Below are 27,290 nucleotides of genomic sequence, written 5' to 3'. Positions count from 1 at the left end.
TTGTGCTCTGCCCTCGCAGAGCCACCAGTGCTAGCAGAAGACCTCAGATGTTGAGAAGGAAGGGGCTTCCTCCTCTTCTCTTTACAAATCTTTCTTCCACAGTTTGGAGAGAACCTGGAGCCTCCTCTCTCACCTGCTGTTTGGCCCCTTATACAGGCTATATATACACATGCAGGAGACCACCAGCCTGCCCTGTCCTCTCACACACTCCTCTTCTGCTCGATGACCCAGCCCAACCACAGCTGCTGGCAATGGCCCTCTATTTGGTGAAATGGTCATGCTGTATTTCATCAGTTGGTGGCAGCTTGTGGGAAACCAGGACAGCTGGTGGGGCAATCAGCAACCCTAAAGTTAGACCTGGTGGCAGCATGGGGACAGTCCACTCTTGGACACTTGAACAGTGCAGGAGTTTGAGTATCCACACAAGGGCCAGTCCTTGATTACTGGACAGACTGTGAAAGAAACGTCCAGTCTATTTCCCTCCTGACAAAGTGAAATGTGACAGGCATTCCCCATTGCACGGGGAATGGGAAGGCAGATCTGAGAAACATGGAACCCACAAAGCTTCTCAGGGGTTTGTTTCGCTCCATTTATTAATATAAAAATATTCAGATATTTACATCAAATAAATATATTTCAGTAACAAATAAATTACACTGGATCTGATGGGAGACTGGGGGAGTCGGGTGTGAGGCTTTTATCAAGAAGCCTTTTTCATGTATTATTTACACAGGTCTTTTAAAAAAGGTTAAAAAGAGGGAAGAAGTTTGAAACCAGCTGTTGTTGCTGTGAGGCATGCAAGGGTAAGGAAGAACCATTGCCAGAAGGAATGGGGATATCTACACTACATGTTCCCCACCCCAAGAGGGAAAATGAGTTTAATCTCAGCAGTTACTTAAAAAAATAGTTCCATTTCTCTCTCTCTCTCTCTCTCTCACACACACACACACACACACAGAGTGAACCCACGATGTGGCTAATTTGGGGCACCCTTAAAAGTAACTGAGTAGGACTTGGACCAGCTTGACTCATGAGGCAGAACCCAGCAGAAAGTTCACCTACATAAGTCTCATTGAAATGAATGTGCATCTTCCCACTCAGATCAAGGTATAGAACTTTCCCTCAGACCGCTCAAGGACCATTAGTGTGTGTTCTCATGGGGTGAGGTGGGGGAAGGTTCATCACATGGATTGTCTGCCTCAGGCACGTAGCATCTTGAATCAGCCTCAATTCTCACATCCCTCTTTTCCCAGGAAAAGAGCACAATACACTTGCCTTTAAAAAGCCCAGTCTCACAAGAAACAGCATGTCCATAGGAACAGGAGGGATAAACACATAACCATTATGCTAGTTCCCAATGTTCCATTCATGAAAAACCAGCCATTCAATGAACTTGGCCCATCTATTGAAAACAGCTGGTAGTTATTGGTCATTGTGGGGTGGGGGAAGGGAGAAAGAACAGCAAGGAGCCAATGGCAGCTTTGTACTAGGAATCAGGCTCTACCCTGTCTTTTCCCAATGACCTATCAAGCATGACCATTGGTCACAGGGCCAATTCAACAAGAAACAGGCCTGGGTTTGGCCCAACAGTCCGTCCATCAATGGTTCAGTGAGATCAGACTCACCATCCAAGGCAAAAGAAGAATGAAAATACTTCCCAAACAGTCCTGGGAATGTCCTAGAAGGAAGCACAGTTGAAAAAAACACTGAAGAATGTGTAAAGGACCATGGGAAGTATATAAAAATTGAGGATGTTAAGGAGGGTGTTAGAAAAAGAGTGCCTGAAAGTCTTTAAATAGGATTTCTTTAAAAAGTAGTCCTGGTGAATTCGAGGCAGTGATCCCAGCCTTGTTTATGAGGTAGTTGTGTAGAATATAAGTCCACAGCACAGCTCATACTGATGATTCCTCAGGGTTGGAGTCAGGCAGTGCCTGCCTTTGTTTGAGTTTTCGGCGCAGCTCCTCAGCAAGGTCACTGTAGTCCGGCCGCTCTTCGGTACCCAGATTGAGACGGATGTAGCCGTTGGAAGAAGAGCCACGGATGTTGCCCAGGTTGATGCGATTAGGCGAGTGGAGGGGTGGGGACTGGAGTGGTTGGCCAGGGATGCCATTGGTAGTGGGAGAAGGGGTGGTGCCTCCATTCTGGCACACAGCATGGCCTGGCACAATCTTAAGGGAGCCATCTGAGTAGTAGTAGCTGGCTGGGTCCCACAGCTTCTCATCAGAGTCTGAGGTGGTGCTGGGGATGAAGGTGGGGCTCTTGGACTCCTTGGGCAGCTCAATGGGGTAGACCAGAGTGCTCTCAATAGCCTTGGAGCCCTTCTCAAGCTCCTCCTTCAGTCTGCGTCTCAAGGATAACACCACCAGGAGGAGCACCAAACACACAGCTGCCAAAGCAATCACCACCATCCACACCAAGCCTAAGTTCTCCAAGGGAGCCCGTGCCTCTAGCGACAGGGCTGGGCCAGAGACCACCACTACAGCATAGCCTTCAGCCATCAGCTCATTCCGCTCTTCCACCTGAGAGCACTTGTATGTACCAGTGTGCCTTGGATTGGCACCCAAGATGATCAGGGCCTGGAGATGGGCATCATATAACACTGAGTTCTGCTCTTCAAGCAACTCCTGCCCATTGAAGGTCCAGCGGGACTTGGCCAGGTTGGAGGTGAGGCGGCAAGGAAGCACCAGGTCTGTGCCTGCCATTACTGTGATATTCCTGGCAATTATCTTGGCTGCTGTAAAGAGAATGGCAAAGAACAGGTAAGAAACAAGGACCACCCTAGCTAGTCTTCTATAGGTAGCTAGTTGAAAAATGTTAATACTTCTTCACAGAATGAGTAATTAACTTCTTTTAACAACACTTAAGTAATCTGCAGTTCTGGACTTGTGATTTCAACTGCCACCTCTCAGTTGTGTTCCTTGGCTTTGACCCATGTTCTTTTGGCATAAAGTGCAAATGAACTGAATATGTAAATAACTGAGGAACCAAATGTGTGATATTGAAAGGTAGGCTTTTTTTTTTAAGGTACAGATTTTGGGAAGTGTTTTTACAACAATTTAAAATGAGTGGGTGGGGGCAAAACATTTTGCATGGGCAAAACACTGAAATTTTGACACTTGAACTTTGTGGCATGTAGTAGGGCTACAACTGTATTGACCCCTCCCCCCCCCCCAAAAAAAAATTGGGATTGTGTTATTATCTGGTTTTGGCAAAGGCTTAAAAACTAGGGATGCACAGTCTGGGGATGAAAATTGCTGGCTATCTCCAGCACCATTTGTTGTGAGTATCTGCCTGATTTCACTATCGAGGTGTCCTTGCAACATTAAAAGAAATGGCTGGGGGGGGGGGAACTAGGGGAGGAGGGAGTAAAAGAAACACAGAGAATAAAAAGGGTGGGGAAAGCAGAAAATTGTGGAGGATAATAAACTTGAAATTTGGAGGATAATTGTGGAGGATAATAGACCAGACATAGTTCATTAACTGCCATGACTGCCTCCTTCTTCCCTCAGCCATTCCTTTTACATTGTTGTAAAGACATCTTTCTTTCTGAAATCAGACAGATAACCATGAACTCTGCCAGAGATAGCCAGCTGTTCCACCCTCACACAGCAAGGGAACAACAGCTTGCTTGCTAACACAGTAATGGTCCAAAACCAGATAATGCAGGAAATCACTTTTGCAGAGGATTGCAATACTGCCTGACATCCACTGCAAAGCTCCCCCAGTTTAGCCGTGCAAAACACTTTGCCCTCACTTGCTTTTTAAATTGTTGGGAAAACCCTTCCTCAAACCCTGTACCCTTAAAAAAACCACCCTGTTCAAAATTCACACATTCTTTTCTTTGTCTATTTGCATATTCAATAATGCTCATTTTATGCCAAAAGAACATGGCTTGAAGCCAAGATACGTGACTGAGCGATGGCAGCTGAAATCACAAGTCCAAAACGGCAGAGTGTTGAAGTGTTGAAGCATCAGCCACGTCTCGCAGAAAATTCCCCTTTCCCCCAGTAATACATTCTGTATCTCGTTGCCTTCTGGCAGAGGCACGGTCTCCTCACAGCCATATTTCCATTGATTGGATTATGCCAACCATTGCTAATGAAATTTAACCCAGAGTGGCACAACAAGCATATGGATGAGCCCGTTGTGGGATGTGGTGCCACGAAAGGAAACAAGACTGAGTTATTTCCTATATGCCAGCAACCAGCTGTGTTCCCTGCTTCCTTCGGGAACTTCCATAAACAATGGCTGGACGGGACATCTTAATGGAACATGGGGGGTGGGGGCGGAGGGGAGAACTTGGAGCCAAGCCAAGAAGTGTGCTTAGAGCTAATCCAGGTTCATTGCTTCGGAACAGAACTGATTAAGCTCAAAGGGCCTAGCAGGCACAGAAAGGGAAAGGTGGTGGAAAGAATCACTATCAACTTGGAATGTACACAGTTGTTTATTTGAATGGTCATTTATTCCTGTCTGCACAATTAAAATACATGATTAAAAAACCAAATTATAATATCTGACTAACATGTAAATTATTTTTCGCTTCCCACTGGGGAGAAAACAACATACATTATTATAATGCTTTACTGTGGTCACCTTCAGCCTCCCTGCCCCAAACAACAACCTAATTAAAAGGTATATTCAGCATGTACAAAGCTACAGAGAACTATGGGATGCCATCTGGATCATGCAAATTGCTTGATGAGCATATTAACACCTCTACAAGTATTTGAAAGTTCCAGCAGTATAAAGCACTGAGGTTTAAAGAGATTTTGTCCCATTTCAGCAGATGGACATCGTACACATTGTTATATGAGAATTTTATTATGATTTGGACTCTACCAACATTCCCTGTCATACTGTGAGGATCTATTAAGGATCAATGATCATGCTTAAATAAATAAAATAAATAATTTTTTTATTTATACCCCGCCCTCCCCACCAAGGCAGGCTCAGGGCGGCTGCTCCATTTTGGTGAGACTTCCTATAGAATGTCACATCACAATCTCTGTTGCATGATCTCAAAATACAAAAGACCCTCAGCAGACTTGAGTGCAGACCCTTCATACTTTTGTCTTATACTCAGGGCCAGAATCACAGGCACATGTACGCATACACACACAAAGACCCTCAGCAGACTTGAGTGCAGACCCTTCATACTTTTGTCTTATACTCAGGGCCAGAATCACAGGCACATGTACGCATACACACACACACACGTACATCCTGGAGAAGCCAGGAATGGAGTAGCTGCAACAGTGTTGCTTGGGGAGAAAAAAAAGGACAATGAATGACTTACCTGGCCTGATCGCACGCATGGGGCTGCAGATTGCTGGCTGCACTCCTAAATCCTGGAAGAGCATTGAAGACCTACAAGAACAAAACACTGACATATCACAAGGGCAGCCCAGAGTTGCACTCCATGGCTGAGAACTGCTGACAAGAGCAGATGACAGTGGAATGGCAAGGGAGCAAGACCAGAGATGGATCTATGCACCTTGTCCACACATGTGGACTCCTTGTGCAAGGACAGAATTTGGTACCGAGCTTGGCAGCCTGAAATTGCAAATAGTTCTTGCCATTTTTTAAAAAGCAAGTTTCTAGACCTCTTGATCAAATTGTTAACAGAAAGCATTTGGTAAACATTTGGAAACGGCATTCTCAGGATCAGATGTGTCAGCCCCCTGCTTCATCTTCCAGATTGCTCTCTACAGTTTTTTTTTTAGTTCCAAGGACCAATATTTCCCTCAGCTAATCAATGCATTGCTTACCCATCATAGGTGTCAATGCGAACACAGGAACTCCCATTCCTGCTCCAGGCACAGTAGGGGTCCTTGGCAAGGATACAGTCAGCACAGGAGTGATACTTGCTGCAATCAGCCACAGGTATCTGGGTAACTTGGGAGTGGGAACCAGCAAACAGCACCCTCTGTGAGTGGGAAGGAAGAGTGTCAAAGCTGGAGTAGCATCTGAAGACACACCTCTTATTCTTTAGGAAGCCACTGAAATGTCCTTTCCTGGGCTGCTACCTTTCATGCACTTGCCTCACAGATGTAAACGTCTCATGCATCCCAAAAATCTAAGCTTCCATTTGCTTGCCTTTTATATCCAAGTTTCTCTCTCTCTACATAAGACATTTCTGCTGAAATCTTTAAGAATGAAGATAAGACAACTTTCATGGGGATCAGAGCAGCCTACACAATTTCATCTCCCTTCCTATAGCTACACTTCCCGATCTCCCAAGCTGTGAAACACACCTTTCTGTAGCCACCTGACCATGCCCATTCACCAGTTCCTTGTCCAGTCCCCTAGTCTCTTAATGCAAAGATACCAGTGAAGGCCCCTTCAGAGGTGTGGAGCTACCAGAAGGAGAACCAAAAGTGACCAACCTGAAACTGTCAATGATGTCAACCCCTCTGATATCAGCCAGCCAAATCTGGCTACTGGAGTTAAGAGATGAGGCAGACACGGAAATGGGGCAGTTAGCTGGTAGGGCAGTGCCAAGGCTGAAGGAAGCTGAGACCCTGCAACCTTAATGTTGCAGAACACCAAGGTGACAGCAAGAGGGCCTGGCATTCAGGGTGCAGGGGCGTTTCCAGAGCCACAGAGTGCCTAGGGGCATGCCTGCAAGAAACCACAAGGGGCCTCTCCAAGGTCACTAAGGCACCTGCAGGAGACAGGGACTCTTACTAACCAGAAATCCATCTGTCAAATGACTCTGTTAATGGCAACCCCTCCATCTCCAGTAAGGATCAAGGGAGGACCAGAGCCATAACTACTGCTTGCCACCTTCTGAACTTGCAACCCTATTCCACCTGAGGGGCTTTCTTACCTTCTGTGGAGATAGCACTAGGCTCTTGACAGGCTGGGCTTGGTCAAAGATCTGTAACTCTTCAATAAGATGGACACCTGAGGGCAGCATCACAGCTTTGTGCAACCAGCCATTATCTGCAAAAGACCCACAACGGATACTTTTATGCCTTGACCAGGTAGCAGTACCCACCTTCCTAGAGATTCCAAGAACATGAACACAGAAAGCTGCCTTTGAATGAATAAGAATATTGCCCTTTTGTATTTTCTGCTCTTGCTGGCAGTTGGCTCTCCAAAGAGACCCAGGCAGTGGTCGTTCCCTCCCTTTGCTATGGGGCAAGGCCAGAGATTATATTGGGGACTTTATGCATGCAACCCATATATATGTACCAATGTGTGATATTATGTTTTAGGAAAAAATGTTTATCTTCTAGCATCCTTCTACAGGTTGGAAGCCATATCTCTGACTGTCTCCAATCAAGCTCCTACCAGCAGCTTCTCCTTATGGTTCCCTCTCCTAGAGAGGCTCAGTCAGCACTGGCCCCTTTTTAGGATATTTTGTGTGGCTGTTCTGATGCTGCAGAATGGATCGTCCTTGGGATTTTTCTCCTTCTTTGGTGGTTTTCAGAAAAGGGTGGAAGACAGCTCTGATTAGGAAAGCCTGGTGTGGATTTTATTTGCTGACTGTTCTATGATAATAAAGGATCTTGTGGTTCTTTATACCACGTGGCAAGTTTTATGCAGGGAAAGGGAGTCTATAAATAGTTTAATTAGTAAGTTGGCTTTATTTTCTGGACTCTTTGAAATGTAGCAGTGATGTCTGACATCTGGCATCTTTTGGGGGCATCTTATTTCCTTTTGGAACACAGAAAGATGCCTTTTACAGAGTCAGTTTTCAGATTTCCAAAATAAGAAGCATGAAACGGCAAAAGATATGTTAAGTGTGTAGCAACATTTGCTGACATCTCAGAATCCAGACTGATAACTGGACAAGATCATCAAGGAGGATTCTATGTGCATTACACGTCCTTGTCCCTCACTTTACAAAGCAAAGCCAGAATAAAGCATACAAAATAAAAGAAAATAGTGCATAAACAAATTTGCTTAAGTTAAACCACCTGCAGAACTGTAACTTTTTGGATCAGAATTTATTTTTCTTTTGTAACACATTGGATGGCAATGCAACCCTGATTGTTAATCCATATGCTCTGACAACAGGAATCCAAAACCACAGGCAGGGGATCTTCACCAGTTTTCTGAGATCCTTTAAGCAAGGATGCTGGGAACTGAACATAAAATCTCCTTTAAGATCAGGGACCTGAGAGTCTCCTTGTCTCGTACCTGTTCCAACAAACAGCACTTCGTAGGGTTTACCATCCAGGCCGTGCACCCGCTCAACCACCAGCTGGGTGAAGTTGGCATCCTTCTTGACCAGCAAGGGCTGGTTCCCTTGGGGTGCTACCACCTCATCCATCAGTGGGTGCTTCTTGGCAAAGTTGAGGGTGTTGTCTGGGAGCTCCATGGAGGTGTGGAAGTTGTTGTGCCGGTGCCAGCCAGTGATGCACTATAAAAAAGGGGAGAAGGAGGAACTTGAACCTGAATCTCAAAGTTGTTCAGCTCTGAAAAGACACTTCTAAGCTATATGTAAGGAGACCAGATATACCTCCCTCACCCTGAGAAAAGCCAGCCTGCCACACATTCTGGAAAAAGGAACAGCGACTGAAGGTTCAGTTCCCATTTTCCCTGCCTTTACTGCTTAGCCACTAGCTGAGGGAATGCGGGTCACTAAGCAACCCGGAACAATGACTATATGGAAAGAATCTGCTTCCTTGAAGGAACTGGAATGGGGGAGCAGCATGAAGGTAGAAACAGATATCACTTGGTGTTTACACAGATATGGGCATACTGGCCAGCAACAGGAAGAATCCCACAACTTCAGGATGATAACTCCCATGAAAATTCAATGCATTTGAGCCAATTCTATAGTAATCCCAATTCTGCACAACAGTTCCAACCATGTGAATAGGTTCAGACTTTTTTCAATGTATACTTCACTCTTTTGTTACACTGCTGGAAACAGTCTGTGCAGTTAGGTGATTTCTAAAAATGGTGAATACATGCTGGGAAAAATATGTTGGAGTGAGCATGGATATGGTAACACCATCCCAGGGAAATTTTTCAAAGCCTGTGACTGTGTCAATCTGTGCACAGGAGATCACGAGGGAGTAACAGGTAATTCTCCTATTCACAGTCCAGGAGGGGGCAGTAATGAAACATGTAAAGAGCCATCTTGTCTCTGGAGGTGGCAGAGCATTTCTCCTCTGGCAATACTTACAGCTCCAGGCCGGGGCGATGGCACCTGGTCTGAGTATTGACCCCACTTCTGAGATTGCTCCCTGTACTCCTTGTAGGGTCCTTCAAACACCTTCTGCACATCCTCAATCTGGTATTGGCAGACAGCGGAAACATCCACTCCTCCCCTGCAGGGAAATGGGATCAGGGTTAACAGCCAACCAAGGCAGAAAAGGTTTTGTGGCTGTTACAGGAGTACAGCCAGAAGGAACCTCACCAAGAATTTCATTCTACATGGAAGCCACTGACTCCTGGTTGTTTGTCCCTGAGCCACCAGCCTGCCATGTACCCCTGGGTTCCTTTTGTAACCCTGTATGCCTTAATATGCTGCAGAAAAGAATCCTATGGCAATTCCTGTTTGCTTGACTGCAGGAAACAACCGGTGGGCAGAAACTGTTCCCCAGGACCCAAACTATGCTGAACTGCTCAGCAAGGAAAAGAAAGAGAGGCCTCCAGGAGCAGGGCAGTGCCAAGGGAATCCAAAATCAGAACCTAGAACAGGTATGTTCTGCAGCTTGGCCTTTGCATTCTTGTTTTTAAATACCCTGCAACTTTTTCCTGCTCTGGAATAACTTTTTCTGGCTTTGCTACACAACACTGAAGTCACACACCTCCAGCCTAGCATTCAATTTCTGAGCCTTCAGCAGGTATTACCTGCAGACTTCCAAGCTCATGTTTGTGAACATAAGGGCTAGAAACTTGATTTGTGTTAAAATTGCAATGATTTTTCTAGCTGCTGGCTCTTAGTCTTCCCACATCTTCTCAGGAGTTTACACTCTCACAGAATGAGAGTTTACACTCTCATGGTCAGTGGAGCAGAAGCCTTGCCAACCCTGCAGAGAAACCCCAGAGATGCTCTGTGCTGCCTTACCAGCGTGCCTGGAAGACCCCGAAGAAGCTCGTGTCACGCCAGTGGTCCCCACTCAGTGTATAGGATCCCTGAATCCGGTTGAAATGGAGTTGCTGCTCCGGAATGGAGCACATCAGCCGTGCCTTCAGAAATGTTGTCCACTTCTTCTGCAGTGTGCGGGCGCCACCCAAGTCCCCCTGCAGGAAAATAAAAATGTTTAGGGGGAGGAGTGCCTTTGCTGGAGAGCTTTCCTGAGACTAAACCCCTGTCTTATTTAATAGGGCACCATCAATCTATGTGTCACCTTGCAGAGCGACATAAGCTGTGTGTGACAGAGAACAAGGTCTCTGCCCCAAGGAGCAAGACAACCTATAGTCTGACAACATGGAATGAAAGGCCTGGATCCAAACAGATTCTCTCCTGGGGTCAAAGACTATCCTCTTTGGCCACTCAAAAAGATTATGCTGATATGCGTGGGACCTGCACACAGAAGCCATGTGTGATGGGGGCTGTCAAACAGGGGAAATGTGAAAATATTGAGTGAAAAATACTGGCTGGGCTCAGCTCAAATGTATGGAAGTCCAGGTAACAGGTTCTAGATGTGAGCAAGCATAGATGCACTGACTTAATGTTCATTTTGGTAAGACCAAAATATTGTTCTCTACCATTGAAGTTTCATGCATTACCATATTTGAGCCTAACACTACCCTATAAGAGAGACTGAAGCCTTCTCAATATGGGCCCTCCGAGTGCTCCTGCCTACCTTGCAGACTCTGGCTACCCGGGCCACCAGCTGCTCTGTGTCACAGTCGTACTCCAAGGCCCGCTCACTGAAGAAGAAGTAGACCTTATCATCATCTCCATTGTCACTTCCCAGACTCTCCTGGATGTAAGCTGAGCCCACAAAGTGGGGTTCTGCAAATGGACAAGGAGACAGATCAGTGGACTGGGACTGCAGCCAAACCCAAGTGCCAGCCAAAAAGCACCCCCCTCCCCACTTGCAGACAGATAATACAAAGTGGAATCTGTTCTCTACACAATTCTCCTTTAGCAGTAAAGGTTTCTTTCATTGTCTGCAACTGGGGCACTGATTTCTTTTCCACCCTTAGCATTGTGATGTTGGATAAGTGTGTCAGAATTTGACTATGGAGAACCCCTGGGTCAAATCCCTGCTCAGCCATGAAGCTCACCAAGAACCTAACTAGATGTTACACTGCCCACATGAGAGGAAGCCCCACTGCATGAGATCTTTGCCTGCTGAGGACTCCTACTAGGGAGTCCTCAGCATTCGGTTCAGCCGAGCCGTATATACAGCCGAATCACCACTGATTCGGCTGTATTCGGAATCAGCTGTAGCCAATTCCCATTGCCGCCTATTATGCGGCAGCCGAATACGGCTCGCCGTATGCTTCCGAATAGCTATTCGGAAGTATACGGCTGTCAAAGCAAAAGGCGGGAATGGCTTCTGCAGCCTCAAAGGAGCTGCTTTCCCGCCTTTAGTGGCCTCTTCCCGCCTCTTCCATAGCCTCCCTGGGATTAGGGAGGGGGGGGGAAGAGGAGCCCCAGCAACCAATCCAAAGCATGCATTTGCAAAATGCATTGCAAATGCATGCTTTGCAGGGCTTTTGTGTAGCTGATGGCCCAGCCATCAGCTACATTGTTGTTATTTTGATCTCTTGCTTAAGGAGTCTTCCTGCTGGACTCCTCCATTGCTGTGTTGGTGTGTGGCTTGGTGTGTGTGAGAGAGATTGTGCTGCTGCTGGTGGCTGGCCCTTGGCTTCAGCCTGCTGCTGCCTGCTGCTCTCTCACTCAGCCTAACTTCCCTGGACTCAGAGAAGACAAGGTAAGACAGTTTTGGGGTTCTTGTTTTAGTTTTTGTTGGTAAAAGGACTAGAGTCCCTTTACTTGTCCAGATTTGGGTGGGTGAGTACTGGGTGGGTAGGGTAGCCTATTTGGGGTTGGGGTTAGGTTCTGCTGGGGGTGGGGGCCGGGGGTGGGGGGGTTGCTAATTTGCCCATATCTTAATTTAGTGAGAGGACTTTTAAAAGTGCAGTGTCCTTTTACTTCTCCTGATTTGGGTGGCTTGGATTTCTTGGGGTTAGGGTGAAGGGTTTTTTGGGGGGGGGCGGGAAAAGTTCCTGTATTGTTAAAAGTTGAGTTTTTTACTGTTTCAGTGTTTGATTTGTTGCTGCTGTGTTGTGTTGCTGCTGTGTTACTTTTCTCTTCAGGTTATTGGGGCGGGGGGGGGGGGGGTTGTTGACTGATTTGGCCTGAGCTTTCTTGTTGGTGAAAAGGCCACTTTTTTAACACTTGGCCTTTTGTGATTCTGCTGGTTTTATTTTGGTTTTTTTAAATTACCTCTGGTTGGTGTGGGGGTTGGCGAGGGTGTGTGTGGGCTGGGTCACTTTCTTGTTTTTATAGAGTACATTGTGTGTTCTGTGGCAGGGAAGCTGACACCTGGGTGAGAGACCCAGAACCAGCAGGTTTGTTGTGGTTGGCCAGCTCTCCCCATGTTGTTTGGGGCAGGGCTGGAGAGCTGGCATCTGTAGATTGTGTGTTCTGTGGCAGGGAAGCTGGCACCTGGGTGAGAGACCCAGAAACAGCAGGCTTTTTGTTGTTGGCCAGCTCTCCCCGTGTTGTTTGGGGCAGGGCTGGAGAGCTGGCATCTGGGTTTGCTTCAGCCAGGTCTGCAGAGCAGACCTTGAGCAGATTGTGTTTTGTGTGGCAGTGACGTTGGCAACTGGGTTTATATTGCTTCCAGGCCTGCAGGGTTCATAGAGTAGATAGAGGGATGTAGTGCATTTGGGTCCTATAGAGATTCTCTGATGTGGTTAGGTTTGGCTTGGGTGCCCCAGGAATTGGACCCCTTGGTCCAATTTTTTTTGGCCTTGTGGGTTTTGTGTGGGAAGTGCCCTGAAGCTGCACAGCAGTTTGGGGGGCTCTCCTCAAAACCCCCTGCTCCCCAGAGCCACTTTTCCCACGACAATTACAGTGAGCAAGTGGCTAATTGGGCTTTCCCCATCATTGTTAGCAATGGGCCTTTTGGGGAGCCCAAAGACAGGGACCCCCTGGCCCAATCTTTTTGGGACTTGGGGGGGTTGGAGGGGAGAGTCCCCTGCAGGTCCCCTGAAAATTTGGGGGCAATCTCTCAAACCCCCTGCCCCCCAGTAGCCTCTAATTTTGCCCTATGTTGCCATTGATTTCAATGGCCCATAGGGTATAATGATGGAATAGGGGCACCCTCTTTGGGTGCCCCTGGAATGGGATCCCCTGGCCCAATCTTTTTGGGACTTGGAGGGGTTGGAGGGGAGAGTCCCCTGCAGGTCCCCTGAAAATTTGGGGGCTCTCCCTCAAACCCCCTCCCCTCCAGGCGGCTTCAATTATACCCTATTTGCCATTGATTTCAATGGCCCATAGGGTATAATAGGGCCGTATATTCGGAAATAGCCGCGCATTACCGTATATGCGGCTATTCCGAATACGGTATTCAGTAGTACACGGGGAATCCGAATTTTTTTTCCCCGTGTACTTCCGAATCCGTGTAATTCCGAATTTTTTTTTTTTTGCACATCCCTACTCCCTACTAGCAGGCAGAGAACACAGGAATGGACAGAAAACACACATACAATGAGCGCCAGCATAGAGTAGTGGTTAAAGTGTCAGCCTAGAATCCAAGAGATCCAAGTCTAAATCTCCATCCTGCCAGGGTGACCATGCTATCATATATAGCCTACCTCTCAGGGTTGTTGTGAAGATAAAATGGAGGAGAATGCTATAAGGCACTTTGGGACCCCACTGGGGAGAAAGGCAGGTGTATAAATGAAGTAAGTAAATACAATGAAAAGGAAGCTACTGGCTACCTCTCTCTGTCTTGCTTATCTCCCCTGATTCCTAGGGACCATCAAGTGCCTAAGAAGAGAGTTAAGGGATGAGACTAATGAGCAGGAGATACAGCCAGCAACTCCTTCTGCCCTGTGCATTAATTGATACCCCATCCAGCATTCTCTGCTTATCAAAAGGACACCTCTGTCATAATTCTCATTCAACAGAGCTCTTTCTGATGGAGCTGCTCTAGTGTGGCAAAGGTAATATACAGCCAGGCATGAGTTGCCAGAGACCACTCTTCTCTGACTTTTCAGTGAATATTTTCACATGGAACCAGATCAGGCACTGAGACACAGAACAAAGAGGTGGGATTTCCTTCATGTCAACTAACCTGATATTGAGAGATGTGATTTTTTATTAGCTGCACCTACAGGCATCAAGATCTTTCTCTAGAAGCCATCACACAAACTATGCACTCAAAGTAGCCACAATGCATTACAGTGTTGTGTACAGACCCAAAGTGCTGCATGCAGACCCCTTTCACCTGGTGCATGATCTCACCATTGAGCCAGGTAGGCAAGTACTCCGTCTTGACAGAAGAGCGCAAACCCAAGTTGCGCAGGATCACAGGCTCAGTGCCTAGGAAGTTGTTGAGTGTTGCTGAATACAGATCTCCATCTAAAATAGTCCAAAGAGAAGAAACAAGCCTTTAAAAGTGGCAGACGGAAGGTTCAAGACAGAAGCAGGGAGAGCAGACTAGCAAACTGCCAGTCATCTGAGATAAGTAAAAGAAATTCCCTCAAGGCAAGGAACCTTTGCAAAAGTTGGTACTCTCCCGGTTAGGCCACAAACAACTGACATGTATTGTTGAGCAGGTAGGCTGGTATAGCTTTTGGCAGGCCATAGACATATTTGCAAGGCCAAGGCAGAAAGCTGCAAAACCCGTGCAGCTCCCAGGGCCTGACTAAGAAGTTAAAAGTGGCCCAGGGACAAGCCAAGCTAAGTGTCAACCAGCCATGGAGCCAAACAGTGAGCTGACACTGACCACCGCTGATACTGAGTGTCAATGCCAAGCGGCCCCAGCGGTGCTGGCAAGGCTTCTGAGGCTTGGCTCTGTTAACTCCCGGCTGCCAGCAGCCTGCCAGGAATTAGTGGAGTGGCCCACTGGAATCTTTCCCCTAATGTTAAATGACCCAGGTGGCATCATGGATTCAAGAATCTTGTTTTTAGGGCAGAATCAGAAAGATCCAACAGACTCTCCAGGCTTGTTCTAGCTGCTTATTTCAAAATTAAAGCTAAGAAATGCCTATAGTTCTTATCAGTAGGAACAAAAAACCCATCTAAGCATACATGGATAGTTTTTGCTCAAAGGATGCGAAAGCAAGAGCTGTTCTCAGTTGTTCCCAGTGAAAACTGAATTACACTTAAAAGTCATGCAGACTAACCATTCCCCCCCACCCCCTCTACTGCCTCTGAAATACTCTGGATCAAAAAAGGAGGAGGGCAGGTAAATCTCTCTGGGAAGAGAGCTGCAGAGCTTTGGTGCCATGGCTGAGAAGGCCCTCTCCCAGGTTGACACCCATCTAATCTCAGAAGGCAGGGACACCTAAAGTAGGGCCTCTGAAAGTGACCCTAGCAGTTGGGTAGGCTTGTAAGCAAATAGACAATCTTTCAGGTACTCTGGTCCTAAACAATATAGGGCTGGTCAATATCAGCACCTTGAACTGTGCCGAGAAACAGATTAGGAGCCAGTATAGATGGAGCAAGATATTCCTGTCCTATGCTTGCTAACAGGGAAAACAATACCTCTATCATTGTACACCACCCTGTTTACAGAGAAAGGCAGCATAAAATTGAATCTAATAATACCTCTGACTATTCTGATCTCTGATCATAATAAATATATTGATTGATTGAATACCTCTGACTATAACCATTGGCTAGAAGACAGAGGGAAATCTCTGCTGCTTGCAAGTAGCAGAAGCCCTTCCCTTCAGCACCACAGAATGGTGCCCCACACAGCCCAGTCTCCAGAAACCCTGCATGCCCTAGGGAGGCAAGCAAGTAGTTACATGTAAGCAACACCCTGCTTTCTCATGGATGGGCTGTATGGGCTTGGAGTAGGTCATTCCCAAGAATCAACAGTGCTGGAGGCAGCTGTGCCATGAGGGAAGATGAGGCTGTTGTCCTGGGTGGAAGATCAACACTGATCAGACCCAGAAGGCATAACCATATTGAGATGTCCTCTTGCTCAATCCATTCCAACAGTCCTAGCGCAAGAGAGTGTTGCAGCAGGCCATATCCTGAGCCCGCCTTGGCGGGGAGGGAGGGATATAGTAAGTGGAATAAAATAAATAAATAAAATAAAATATCCCTTGATAAACTTCAGGAAGATGATTGTCAAGGGGATATTCTGCTTTGGGTACCAAATGTCTTGGCCCAACTTTGGATACCACTTACCCACAATGAGGCCTGTATGTCCCTTGGTTGGGTCATAGGGACACTTCCCCTTTCCATCTTCAAATGACAGCCTGTTGATGGAGAAACTGGCCAAATCCTGAAGAAGGCACCAAACAAAAAAAAGGGAGGGGGGGAGAGAGAGAAAGAGATAGCAGTTATGGAATTGAGCCGGTAACCATCAGCGCTACATGAAGCACATGAACATATCCACACCCATGAAAGCTCCTTCGCATACTCACAATGTAGGCACATTTGGGCTGAAAGGCATAAGTGCCACAGGTGTACATGTGAGAGCTATTGTAGGTTTGCAGGAAACGGATGTAGTTGAAGCAGTCAGTCTGTAGAGAAAGAAGTTCATGAGCATCCAAAGGGCATCCATGCTTAAGGCTGCATATATTTGGTACCTGCGCTATTTATGTGTGAAGACAGCACCCAAACAATTCCAGCTGAAATTTCTAGTTCTCCAGGCTTCAGCGATAAGCTTAGGAGTGTGCAAGCAATGTTTGGTGATTTCAAAGCAGCCAGAGGAATGCTGAATTCCAGTTTGGGGGGAGGGAATTAGAGTGCAGTGCTTATTCTTCATCGCCAACAAGTATAAAGTGAACAACTGTGAATTTACAGAATTCAGTTTTTCTTGGAGCAGAAACACATGCCCAAAAGATACAGTGTGCAGAGCTCTGCATCTGAACCCAACCCTGCATCTGAACCCAAACCCCCTCCCAAACAGGACTAGTTCTGTTCAAGGACCAGAGGAAGGCCCAGGACACTGGCAGAATCAAAGTGGTGGGAGAGCCAGCTTGGACCTCATCACAACACCTGTCTTCAAAGGGGGCCTCCTTGTTTTTCAACTGAATCCTGAGCAACCACTTTTCTCTAGGATTAGCTAAGAGAACAACTGGGTTGGCAATGATCCGCAACTCAACTCTTTGGGTAGGAAGAGCGGTGGGAAGTTGATTGCAAGCTACCCATTATCCAGCCAGGTCTTCCTTCCCCAATACTGAACAGCTGCATCTGTGAGGGGACATGACCATCTGCCAGAACTGGCAGGGGCCATCTTTTCAGCAGCGGACCTTGGATGTTGCACTGCCCATATTAATTGTGCTTCCCTCACAGGCATGCCACAGCAAGGATTCATGCTGGTTAAAGAATTTTGCAGGGAAAGATAAAAATGCAAATATGACTGAGGAAAATTCAAGCAAAGAGGGGAGTCTGCTTGCTCATGGGAAGATCTAAGGAACTCAGTAAGTCTGAGCAGGGCACCCTCAAAGGCAGGATTGGGCTGGGCAACAGAAGGAGGGAAGGGAGGGAGGGAGTCATATCAGGTAGACACCCACCTGGTAGTAATTTGATTTTTGTGGAAAACTTTATTTTAAAGATGTGACACCATTGGTTCAGCTCACTTTCGTGACCAAACCACAGAGAATTGAGCTAGTGTTCATACCCCTCTTCTGCGTTCTGTTTCTTCAGCCTAATTTTCACTGAAGGTAATTAAAGGGGGGGGGGCTATATGGACCAAACCAATGTTGGAGAAAGGGGTGATTTGAAGGAACTTTCAGACAAAAAAAGGGGAGGGACAGGTTTCCTGCACTCTCGGGCAGAAGACTGGGCTAAAACCCTTTTATGCATAGTTTCCTATACAGGGGTAACTGTTTGTACAGAAGAGTATTCAATCATATGAGCCACCTTGCAGAAATCTGAAGTGGTTCAGTCCAGATGCAGACTTCTCTGAGAATTAGTCACTCTAAAGTACGGCAAAATGACTGACAGACTTTTACACAGAGCAACTATTTTCCATGGTCAAGGGTGAAGTGCAAGGGGAGGTAAGGACCTCCGGAGTGACTTGCTTTACCTGGTTACTTTTGCCCTTCTGGATGCACTCTGCTTTCTTCTCTGCTGGAGCCTCCCAAAAGATCTGCCGGGAACAATTAATTAATGATATATATACCAGAAACAATTAATTAATTAGCAAACACACACATATAAATAAAATGTTTACTCTGCATTACTGCAATGGCTCAGTGTGGTTTATGATACAAGAAAGTCCAGCCCCACAGCAATAAAAGATCCAACAATAAAATTCTGAAAATGCAATGTTCACGTAAGAGGGTTAAAAAGCCAAAATCCATCACAGCAATCCAAACCCCAACAACACTCTCCTGCCTCTCCTATAAGGAGCCCTCGCCTACCTAAACTACCCTCTCCAGTTATTTCACCATCTGAAATGCAACAATCTAAACAACTGCTCCCTTTCTTCTTGTTAACACACTGCAGTGGTCTTCCACAGCTCCTGTTCATTTCAGAGGGGCTTATGTAGAAGAACTTTCCCTGGGGATGTGCCCCAGAGTCTGACGTATCTACTCCTCCCCATGCCAGTGCCCAAGTTCCAATCCATTTGCTTTCTTCGTGATCGGGCTATCTGATTCTCAATGCTGATGGCCTTTCCCTCCAAATTAAGGAGGTACCCACCAATGGCTATTCATCTTGGTAACTACACAAAACCCCAATGTCCACTTTGGAGCTTCCTGGAAACATCTCTGTGACCAGTACTGGAAGCAGGATGTTGAACCAGAGGGCCTCTGGGTTTGATCCAGCAAGGCTCTTTTGATGTATTCAGTGAAATGTATGTGAGCTGTGCAAGACCCTTACATTGCTTCTTCACCCACAAACCCAAGGCCCTGAACAAAACATGGACTCACTGCTTCCTTGAGTTCCACAGAGCTGGTGCTTAGGGCAAAAATGGCTTCCCGAGCCCCCACGTAAAGAAGCCCTTTGGTGTGGTCCAATGTCAATGTTGTATAGTCAAACACTCCTGCCTTGGAGAAACGCTTTGTCACTTCCTTCAGTTCTGCAAGGGAAAAGTAGACAGTATTCAAAGGACTGAGTGAGGAAAATAATCAAACACTCTTCTTTGCCAGCACGAGCTTGTCGTTTTAATAACCCCAACCCTACCTAATTATGCAGTGGCACACAGACCTGGGGGGCTTGTCCAGAGGTGGCGGATTGTCCGCATAGGGAACCCACATGCAACATTCATGGCCCATATATGACAGTATCTCCACAAACCACTCCACATTACCACTGCTTGCAACCCACTGGTTTTACTGGATGACACGCAGGTAGTCTCACTCCCAAGAGCATAATCAATCCCTCTTCTTCCCGGCCACATCACTTTGAAAAATGCAGTATATTCCTTTCTCTCTCTTTCACATACTTGCTTTCTTCATTTTTCCTTTCAAAGCTCACACACTCCAGCCATCCAGTTCATCTCTCCAGAAATTGCTTTTCAGATAGCAGCAATCCCTGAACAGCAAGTCTCTCCTTCAGCTGCTGTATGAGCCCTGCTGCCTTCCACTGCATGGAAAGTGTAATTATGTTGCTATAGCCAGCCACAGCGTAACTGCCATGGAAGCTAGCAGTGGTTCAGAAGCACACAAGGTCTCCCCAGCTTTTTTTTTTTTAAAGCAAAACAAAAGCACAGCCATTTCATTGCAGTTCTCCAAAGGAGGGCTGAAACAGACAGTGTTAAAAATTAATACTATTTTTAAAAACATCCTGTTATGTACCTTAAATAAAGTCTCCATGTCAGTCTTCAAGTCTGTTTTATTATATCTCCAAGTCAGTTTTATTGTAAACACACACCACATAAATCACAACCTACAACTGCAAGGTTCACTCCCTACTTCTTATGTTTACTTATATACACAGCCCTCTTAAGGGGACATACACCACATCTCCCCCTTTGTCAATTCATAATATAGTCTTTCATCCAAACAGGTGGTCATCTGGTTCTTCTTGTCCTCTCCATTGCTACAGCTGATGGTGCCTCTTGAGATGGTAAGGGTTGTGATACTAGTGTCTCTTGAGGTGTATCCAAGAGTTCCAACTGATCCCTTGGATTAGTCCCCTCACAAACAGGCTCAGCCTCATTTTGAGTCCTTGATAACAAAGGAGAATCATCTAATTCAAAACTCCTTCCACTAGAATGTGCAGATACCAAATGAGATGCATTCCATACTTGACCATATGCTAATTTATAGGTATATGGTCCTCTCCTCTCAATGTCCTCAAGGGGTGGGGTGAACCGACATTCCCCCTTTCATAAAATTTCCGGTCTCCTTACTCTGAAAAAAGAACCACACTCAAATTTAACATCCTTAGCACCTCTACGTCTATCTGTATAAGCCCTATATTTTTCTTGCTCCTGCTCAACTCTTTTCCTCAGTTCTGAATCTACTACTACATCTTGTCTTTAAAATCCCAGTAACATTTAACTTAGTACGCATCTTCCTCCCATGCAACAATTCTGCTGGGGATCGTTGTGTTGTGGCATGCCTTGTTGCCGTATATACTTGTAAAAAATCGGTAGTAAAGGTAACCCATGCCTTTCCTTCTAATTTAGCTGTTTGCAAGCTATCTTTCAAACTTCTATTAAATCAAAGATTTTAGGTTTTCACGGCTGGTAACGTTATTAGGGTTTGTAGAATCTTTCATGCTCAAGTGTCTTGTTCTACTGGAGAAAGTTTTTCTTCCAAACGTTTCGTTCTCAGCTGCGGAGAACATCCTCAGTGGCGTTGCAGCCGGAGCAGACGCTCTGACCTTCTTGTCTGCTGTGCATTGAGTGAGGCCAGGGCTGCTGGAGAGCTGCTATTTCTAGGCTGGAGGGGGTGTGGTGAAAGGGCAATTGGTTTGTGGATGTGCCCATTGTTTGGTGGGGCTTCCAGGAAGGGAAGTGATAAGGAAACTGGCTGTTGAATGTGACCATTGTTCTGTGTTAATTGCTGGGAGGGTTGGAAGGGCTGTGAAGATAAGGAAGATGGTTGTTGACTGTGCTGATTGTTCTGTGGAATGTACTGGTTGTTCTGTGACTTTCTGCAATTTATAGTCTGTAGGGTGTTTTGCAGAGCTGGATACCAAGATTGTTGGATGGAAATGCCTTCTTCCTTTCTGTTAAAGTTGTGTTGGTGTTTGTAAATCTCAATAGCTTCTCTGTTCAGGCGGGTATGATAATGCGAGACCGTAGAAAGGACTTCAGTTCTTTCAAAGTGGATGACGTGGTCTCCTTCTTGAAGTGCATGTTCAGCTACAGCTGATTTTTCTGGCTGAAACAAGCGACAGTGTCTCTTGTGTTCGGTGAGGCGGGTGTTGATACTGCGTTGGGTAGTGCCAATGTAGACTGCACCACAGGAGCAGGGTATTTTGTAGACTCCAGGGATTGAAAGTGGATCTCTCATATCTTTGGCCGAGCGCAGCATGTGGCAGATCTGTTGTGTGGGCTTGAAGACTGTGTCAACATTGTGGCGTTTGAGAATTTTGCCAATGCAGTCAGTGACAGATTTTATGTAGGCAGGAAGGCTGTACCTACATTTGTGTGTGGTTCGGGATTTGGTGTGGATGGTCTCCTGGGATGGAGGGCTCTTCTAATTTCTTGTTGGGAGTATCCATTGGCCTGCAGTGACTGGTTGAGGTGGTGTAGTTCCTGCTGGAGTTGGCTTGGTTCACAGATGCGTGATGCTCGGTGGATGAGGGTTTTTACAACTGTACGTTTTTGGCGAGGATGATGATTGGAATCCTTATTTAGATAACGGTCGGTGTGTGTGGGTTTCCTGAATACAGTGTGGCCGAGTTTTCCGTCATCTTTCCTGGTAATGAGGACATCAAGAAAGGCAAGTTAACCATTGTTTTCTTTTTCCACGGTGAACTGGATACGAGGATGGACTGAATTCAGATGAAGGAGAAAGTTATTCAAAGCAGCCTCTCCATGACTCCAGATGGCAAAAACATCATCCACATATTGGAGCCAGCAACGTGGTTTTAGGAGGGCAGATCTTAGTGCTGTATCTTCTAAGGTTTCCATGTAAAAGTTAGCGATGACAGGGCTCAGGGGGCTTTCCATGGCAACTCCATCGATCTGTTCATAAAAGTTATTGTTCCATTGGAAGTAGGTAGCGGTGAGCACATGGTGGCATAGGGCAGTGATGTCATCAGGAAAGATGTGTTGTAGCTGAACAAGGGTTTCTTTGACGGGAACCATGGTGAACAACGAGACGACATCGAAGCTTACTAAAATCGCTGGGTTGGAGTTTTAGGGGTTTGATTTTTTCCAAAAAATGTGATGAGTCCCTGATTTAAGAGGTAGCGTTGCCCACAAGGGGTTGAAGAAGGCCGGTCAAGTGTTTGGCTATGGTGTAGGTAGGTGAGCCAATGGAGTTGACTATTGGACGAAGAGGAACATTGGGTTTGTGGATCTTAGGGAGGCCATACTGTCTGGGGGGCAGAGCTTCAGACTTTCTGAGCAGGCGTTGATCCTCAAACCACCTTCCAGGAAGCCCCACCAAACAATGGGCACATCCACAAACCAATTGCGCTTTCACCACACCCCCTCCAGCCTAGAAATAGCAGCTCTCCAGCAGCCCTGGCCTCACTCAATGCACAGCAGCCAAGAAGGTCAGAGCGCCTGCTCCGGCTGCAACGCCACTGAGGATGTTCTCCACAGCTGAGAACGAAACGTCTGGAAGAAAAACTTTCTCCAGTAGAACACGGCACTTGAGCCCGAAAGATTCTACAAACCCTAATAATTCTATTAAATCGTTCAATCGCTCCATTAGCTTGTGGATAATACACCGATGACCTCCTGTGTATAATATTTAGCTCCGCAAGGAACGTTTCAAATTCCACAGAAGTAAATTGAGTGCCATTATCCGAAATCAGCTCCTTAGGATCCCCTTCCCTACTGAAAACTACTGCCAAAACTTAATAACAGCAGCTGATGTAGCTTGTGACGTAAGTGCTATCTGGCCACTTACTAAAATTATTAGTGTAATAGCATAACGACATTCAATAGGGGCAGTATCAAAAGGTCCCACAATATCAATAGCAATTTTTCCCCAAGCAGAATATGGGAATGAAACTGGCTGTAATGGTGTGGGATGTGTAACCGCTATCTTATCATGTGACTGGCAGGTGACAGAAGCCTTAATGGCTGCCTCCACTTGTGAATCCACCCCAGATCACCAATACAAATCACGCAATCATTATTTTGTATGTACAATTCCCTGATGTGTATCATGAGCAAGAGCTACAAATGCAGATCACAATTCCTCTGCTACAAGCAACCGATGCGTACCTTGTAAAATACAGCCATTTTGTAATGACAGTTCATCACGTACTCTGAAATAAGGCAACAGTTCTAACGCCATTCCTTTTTCCTTACTAGGCCATTTCTTCATAAAAAATCCCCTTAGTTTCTGCTGAATTGTGCATACCAAGCATGCAGCTTGAAATTTCTCCTGTGTGACTGCAACTGGAATGCCTGAGAGCAGTGCAACTACTTCTACATCCTCTTCTGGCAATACACTTGAGGATGGCAAGGGAAGCCACGACAAACAATCAGCTGTTACATTTTCTGCTCCTGGCTTATATTCCATCTCATAACTAAAACAAAGCAGTCGTGCTGACTACCTAGCAATTCGATTTCCTGCCCTTCCCAATCCTTTTGATATCAACAGTGTCATCGGGGGCTATGGTCAGTGCGTAACTTAAACCGATGACCCCACAGATAAGTTCTCCATTTTTCTGTGGCCCAAACACATGCATGAGTCTCCTTTTCGACTACAGAATACTTTCTCTCAACCTCAGTCAATGTTCTTGATGCAAACGCAATTGTGTTTTTTACCTTGCCTTCGTGGAGCTGAGTCAACACAGTTCCCAGGCCATAGTCAGAAGCATCAATTGTTACAATTATAAGCAGAGATGGCTCTAACAACGCTAAAGTTGGGCTATGAATAATCAAATCTTTTACAGTCTCAACACTAGCCTGCGCTGTAGATGACCATACCAAGGTTGTACTTCCACGCAACAGCTCTCTCAATGGCTCAGTAACTGAAGCATAATTAGGGATAAACTTTGCATACCATAAAGTCAACCCCCCAAAAAGAATGCAACTTTTGTAGATCAGCTGGAGGTGGTGCCTGCATAATTGCTTCAACATGATCTAAATCAGGTTTCAACCCCTCTGCTGAAACACTATGTCCCAAAAAAGGAAGTTCCACCTGCCTAAATTTACATTTCTCCATATTAAGTTCCAGCCCAGCTGAACTAATATGCCTTAATACCGACTGCAAATTTCTCTCATGTTCTTCTGGGGTCTTTCCAAATACAATAATATCATCTAAATAGCACTACACTCCATTCTGCCCCTTAACTATTAAAGACATCATCTTTTGGAAAGCCGCAGGGGCTGAAGCCAATCCATATGGGACACACTTAAATCTAAACAATCCGTCATGTGTAATAAATGCTGTAAGATCTCTACTTTCTCTATGCAACATGACTTGGTGGAATGCACTTTGCAAATCCAAGGTGGAAAACATCTTAGCTCCTGCCAATTCAGAGAACACTTCTTCTATATGTGGCAATTGATGACTCTCAATCACCACAGCCTTATTAGGTTCTCTGAGATCTACACAAAGGCATATACTTCTGTCTTTCTTTCTTACCACCACTATGGGTGAGACCCATTCTGATGAGTCCACCTCCTCAGTATATCCTTCTCCGTCAATTTCTTAAGCTCTTCTGACACAGCATCTCTCACAGCAAATGGCAATCATCGTAACTTCTGTTGTACAGGTATCACATTAGACCTCACTTTTACCTTATGGGCAAATCCCTTTGCACACCCAATCTCCTGTACCAAGGTATCCCCACTTACAGAAATATTCCCACTCTGTATAGACTCAGCCTCCAGTTGTGGGGCCACTACACAGCCATCCACTACCATCAGCTTTAATGCAGCAAACAAGTCCCTGCCAAGAATAGGGTTACCATCAGGCACAACATAGAACTCTGCAGGCGCACAACTTGCACCACAACTCACTTCAGCAGATAGGCAACCATGTAAAGGTATTTGGTTCTTTAAATAACAAACCAGTGGTAATTTTGGTTCCACTAATGATACATTCCCAAAATATTTCAAGAACAGTGCCTCAGATAGTATAGAGACTGCTGACCCAGTGTCTAACATGAACTCAACTGCATTACTCTCCCCCGAGGGACTAACAGTTATTTTAACAGTACACATAATTCTTTTTGCCTCAGAGACAATTCTACTTCCATTCACACTCAAAACATTTACATCAGGTACTTGGATAGCATGCACCTGATGATTATTTCGGCGGCTATAACAAGCCTTAACAAAATGTCCAAATTTTTTGTAATGACTACACTGTACTCCGTTTGCAGGGCATTTAGGGTCATTTGCCAGGTGTTGTATAGAGCCACAACGGAAACATGTCTTTATTGGCATTCTGTGTCTCTGGTTTCCTGGCTTTCCAATCTGTTCCTTCAGCTCTTTTACAGAATCTTGACTTTGTCAACAGTTCCACTTCTTTTATTCCATCTCTAGTGCCCAAATTTATCTTTGTTTCATTCAAAGCTGCTTCAGTTTGCGCTGCTATTGGTATAGCTTTATCAAATGAAAGTTTTGGTTCTAAAAGTAGCCGCTCGCTCCCTTATGCAAGGTACAGCAGTCATTTCAACCAGCTGGTCTCTGATCATCGCGTCAGCCAGCACTCCAAACTCACAGGGGCCAATTAAGTCTCTCAAAGCTGCAATGTATTGTAATGTTGACTCCCCCGGTTTCTGTTCGCGCTGATGAAATTTATAACGATTAGAAACCACTTCTTCAATGCAGTAAGAGCCGTCTCATATTTATCATCAACAAGAGGGAGTGCATAAAAAACACACTGTCCTTCAACTCCTAAGGAATGAATAAGCAATGCAAGCTTCCGCTCTTCAGACACTGCAGTGTCACTAATTGCAAGAAGGCAATTGTCAAACATCTGGATCCATGAGGTGAAACTAATTGGAGGCTCACCTGGACTTTGCAAAAAAGGTACCGGTGGACTCAGAGGCAAAAACACCATCCCTCTTCATCGGCAATTTGTTATGTACCTTAAATAAAGCCTCCACGTCAGTCTTCAAGTCTGTTTTATTATATCTCCAAGTCAGTCTTATTGTAAATACACACCACATAAATCATGTTCTACAGCTGCAAGGTTTACTCCCCACTTCCTATCTTTACTTATATATACAACCTCTTTTTTTTAATTTTCAAAAACTTTTTATTGAACTTAATAAAAGCATATACAAGGCAATCAATAACTGTGTCTCCATTCATTCTTCATGAATAAGCAGAAATAATAAAATAATAACATACACAAAAAAGAACAAAAAAACCCCAAAAACAAGGGAGTAGCAACCCCCCCCCCCATATAAAACAAACTCATAATTGGCAGCTGAATTAATGAATAAACTAGTACCTAACAAAAAAGAGGGAAAAAAGAAAAGGGGAAAGCCAATAGACAAACCCCTGACATTAACATAACATTCATTTATAGACCTACACAAACTCCACAAACAGACTTACATCCAAACAGTTACAGAGATATGTAACTAAATAAAATAATAAGGGAAATTAAATTCCAAGCAATCAATGTAGAACAAGGCACAATCAGTCTCACACGCTCACTTCTTACCATCAGTTATTAAAACATAGATGGAGGATCTGAAAGTTCATTGAAACACAATAATATTAAATAAACTTACATACATTCCAAGCCTCACCTTGCATTCCTCTCCCACTAATCCACACACTCTCACAACCAAGCCACCCCAATCAAACTATTAATGCCATATACTAGTTAAACCACACATTCCTGATCCCACCACCTTTCTAACCAAGCGTACACATTCATCCAAGAAAATTTCATTTAGCTAGTTTAGGGTTGCCAAGTCCAATTCAAGAAATATCTGGGGACTTTGGGGGTGGAGCCAGGAGACTTTGGGGGTGGAGCCAAGATCAAGACTGTGACAAGCATCATTGAACTCCAAAGGGAGTTCTGGCCATCACATTTAAAGGGACAGCACACCTATTCAATTCCTTCCTTTTATAGGAAATAATGAAGAATAGGGGCACCTTCTTCGGGAACTCATAGAATTG

General features: G+C 45.4%; 1 protein-coding gene across 1 annotated transcript in view; it reads right to left on the bottom strand.

Annotated features, from left to right (window-relative positions):
* Nucleotides 1-573: 573 nt before the first annotated feature.
* The window catches only part of SEMA4C (semaphorin 4C), a 63,148-nt gene continuing 36,431 nt past the window's right edge, over nucleotides 574-27,290 (bottom strand). The window contains exons 2-14 of the mRNA XM_060251836.1: nucleotides 18,991-19,139; nucleotides 18,144-18,206; nucleotides 16,534-16,632; nucleotides 16,295-16,391; nucleotides 14,396-14,512; nucleotides 10,773-10,924; nucleotides 10,031-10,206; nucleotides 9,143-9,287; nucleotides 8,149-8,371; nucleotides 6,830-6,945; nucleotides 5,769-5,926; nucleotides 5,297-5,367; nucleotides 574-2,734 (exon numbers count right to left, since the gene is read on the bottom strand). Of these exons, the coding sequence (XP_060107819.1) occupies nucleotides 1,893-2,734; nucleotides 5,297-5,367; nucleotides 5,769-5,926; nucleotides 6,830-6,945; nucleotides 8,149-8,371; nucleotides 9,143-9,287; nucleotides 10,031-10,206; nucleotides 10,773-10,924; nucleotides 14,396-14,512; nucleotides 16,295-16,391; nucleotides 16,534-16,632; nucleotides 18,144-18,206; nucleotides 18,991-19,139 (2,408 nt within the window). The 3' untranslated portion in view covers nucleotides 574-1,892. The remainder of the gene's footprint in view (nucleotides 2,735-5,296; nucleotides 5,368-5,768; nucleotides 5,927-6,829; nucleotides 6,946-8,148; nucleotides 8,372-9,142; nucleotides 9,288-10,030; nucleotides 10,207-10,772; nucleotides 10,925-14,395; nucleotides 14,513-16,294; nucleotides 16,392-16,533; nucleotides 16,633-18,143; nucleotides 18,207-18,990; nucleotides 19,140-27,290) is intronic.

This window comes from Heteronotia binoei, chromosome 12 (assembly GCF_032191835.1).
Source record: "Heteronotia binoei isolate CCM8104 ecotype False Entrance Well chromosome 12, APGP_CSIRO_Hbin_v1, whole genome shotgun sequence".
Classification (NCBI taxonomy): domain Eukaryota; kingdom Metazoa; phylum Chordata; class Lepidosauria; order Squamata; family Gekkonidae; genus Heteronotia; species Heteronotia binoei.
The sequence above is the reverse complement of the archived record's forward strand: the minus strand, read 5'-3'. Positions and strand labels throughout refer to the sequence as shown.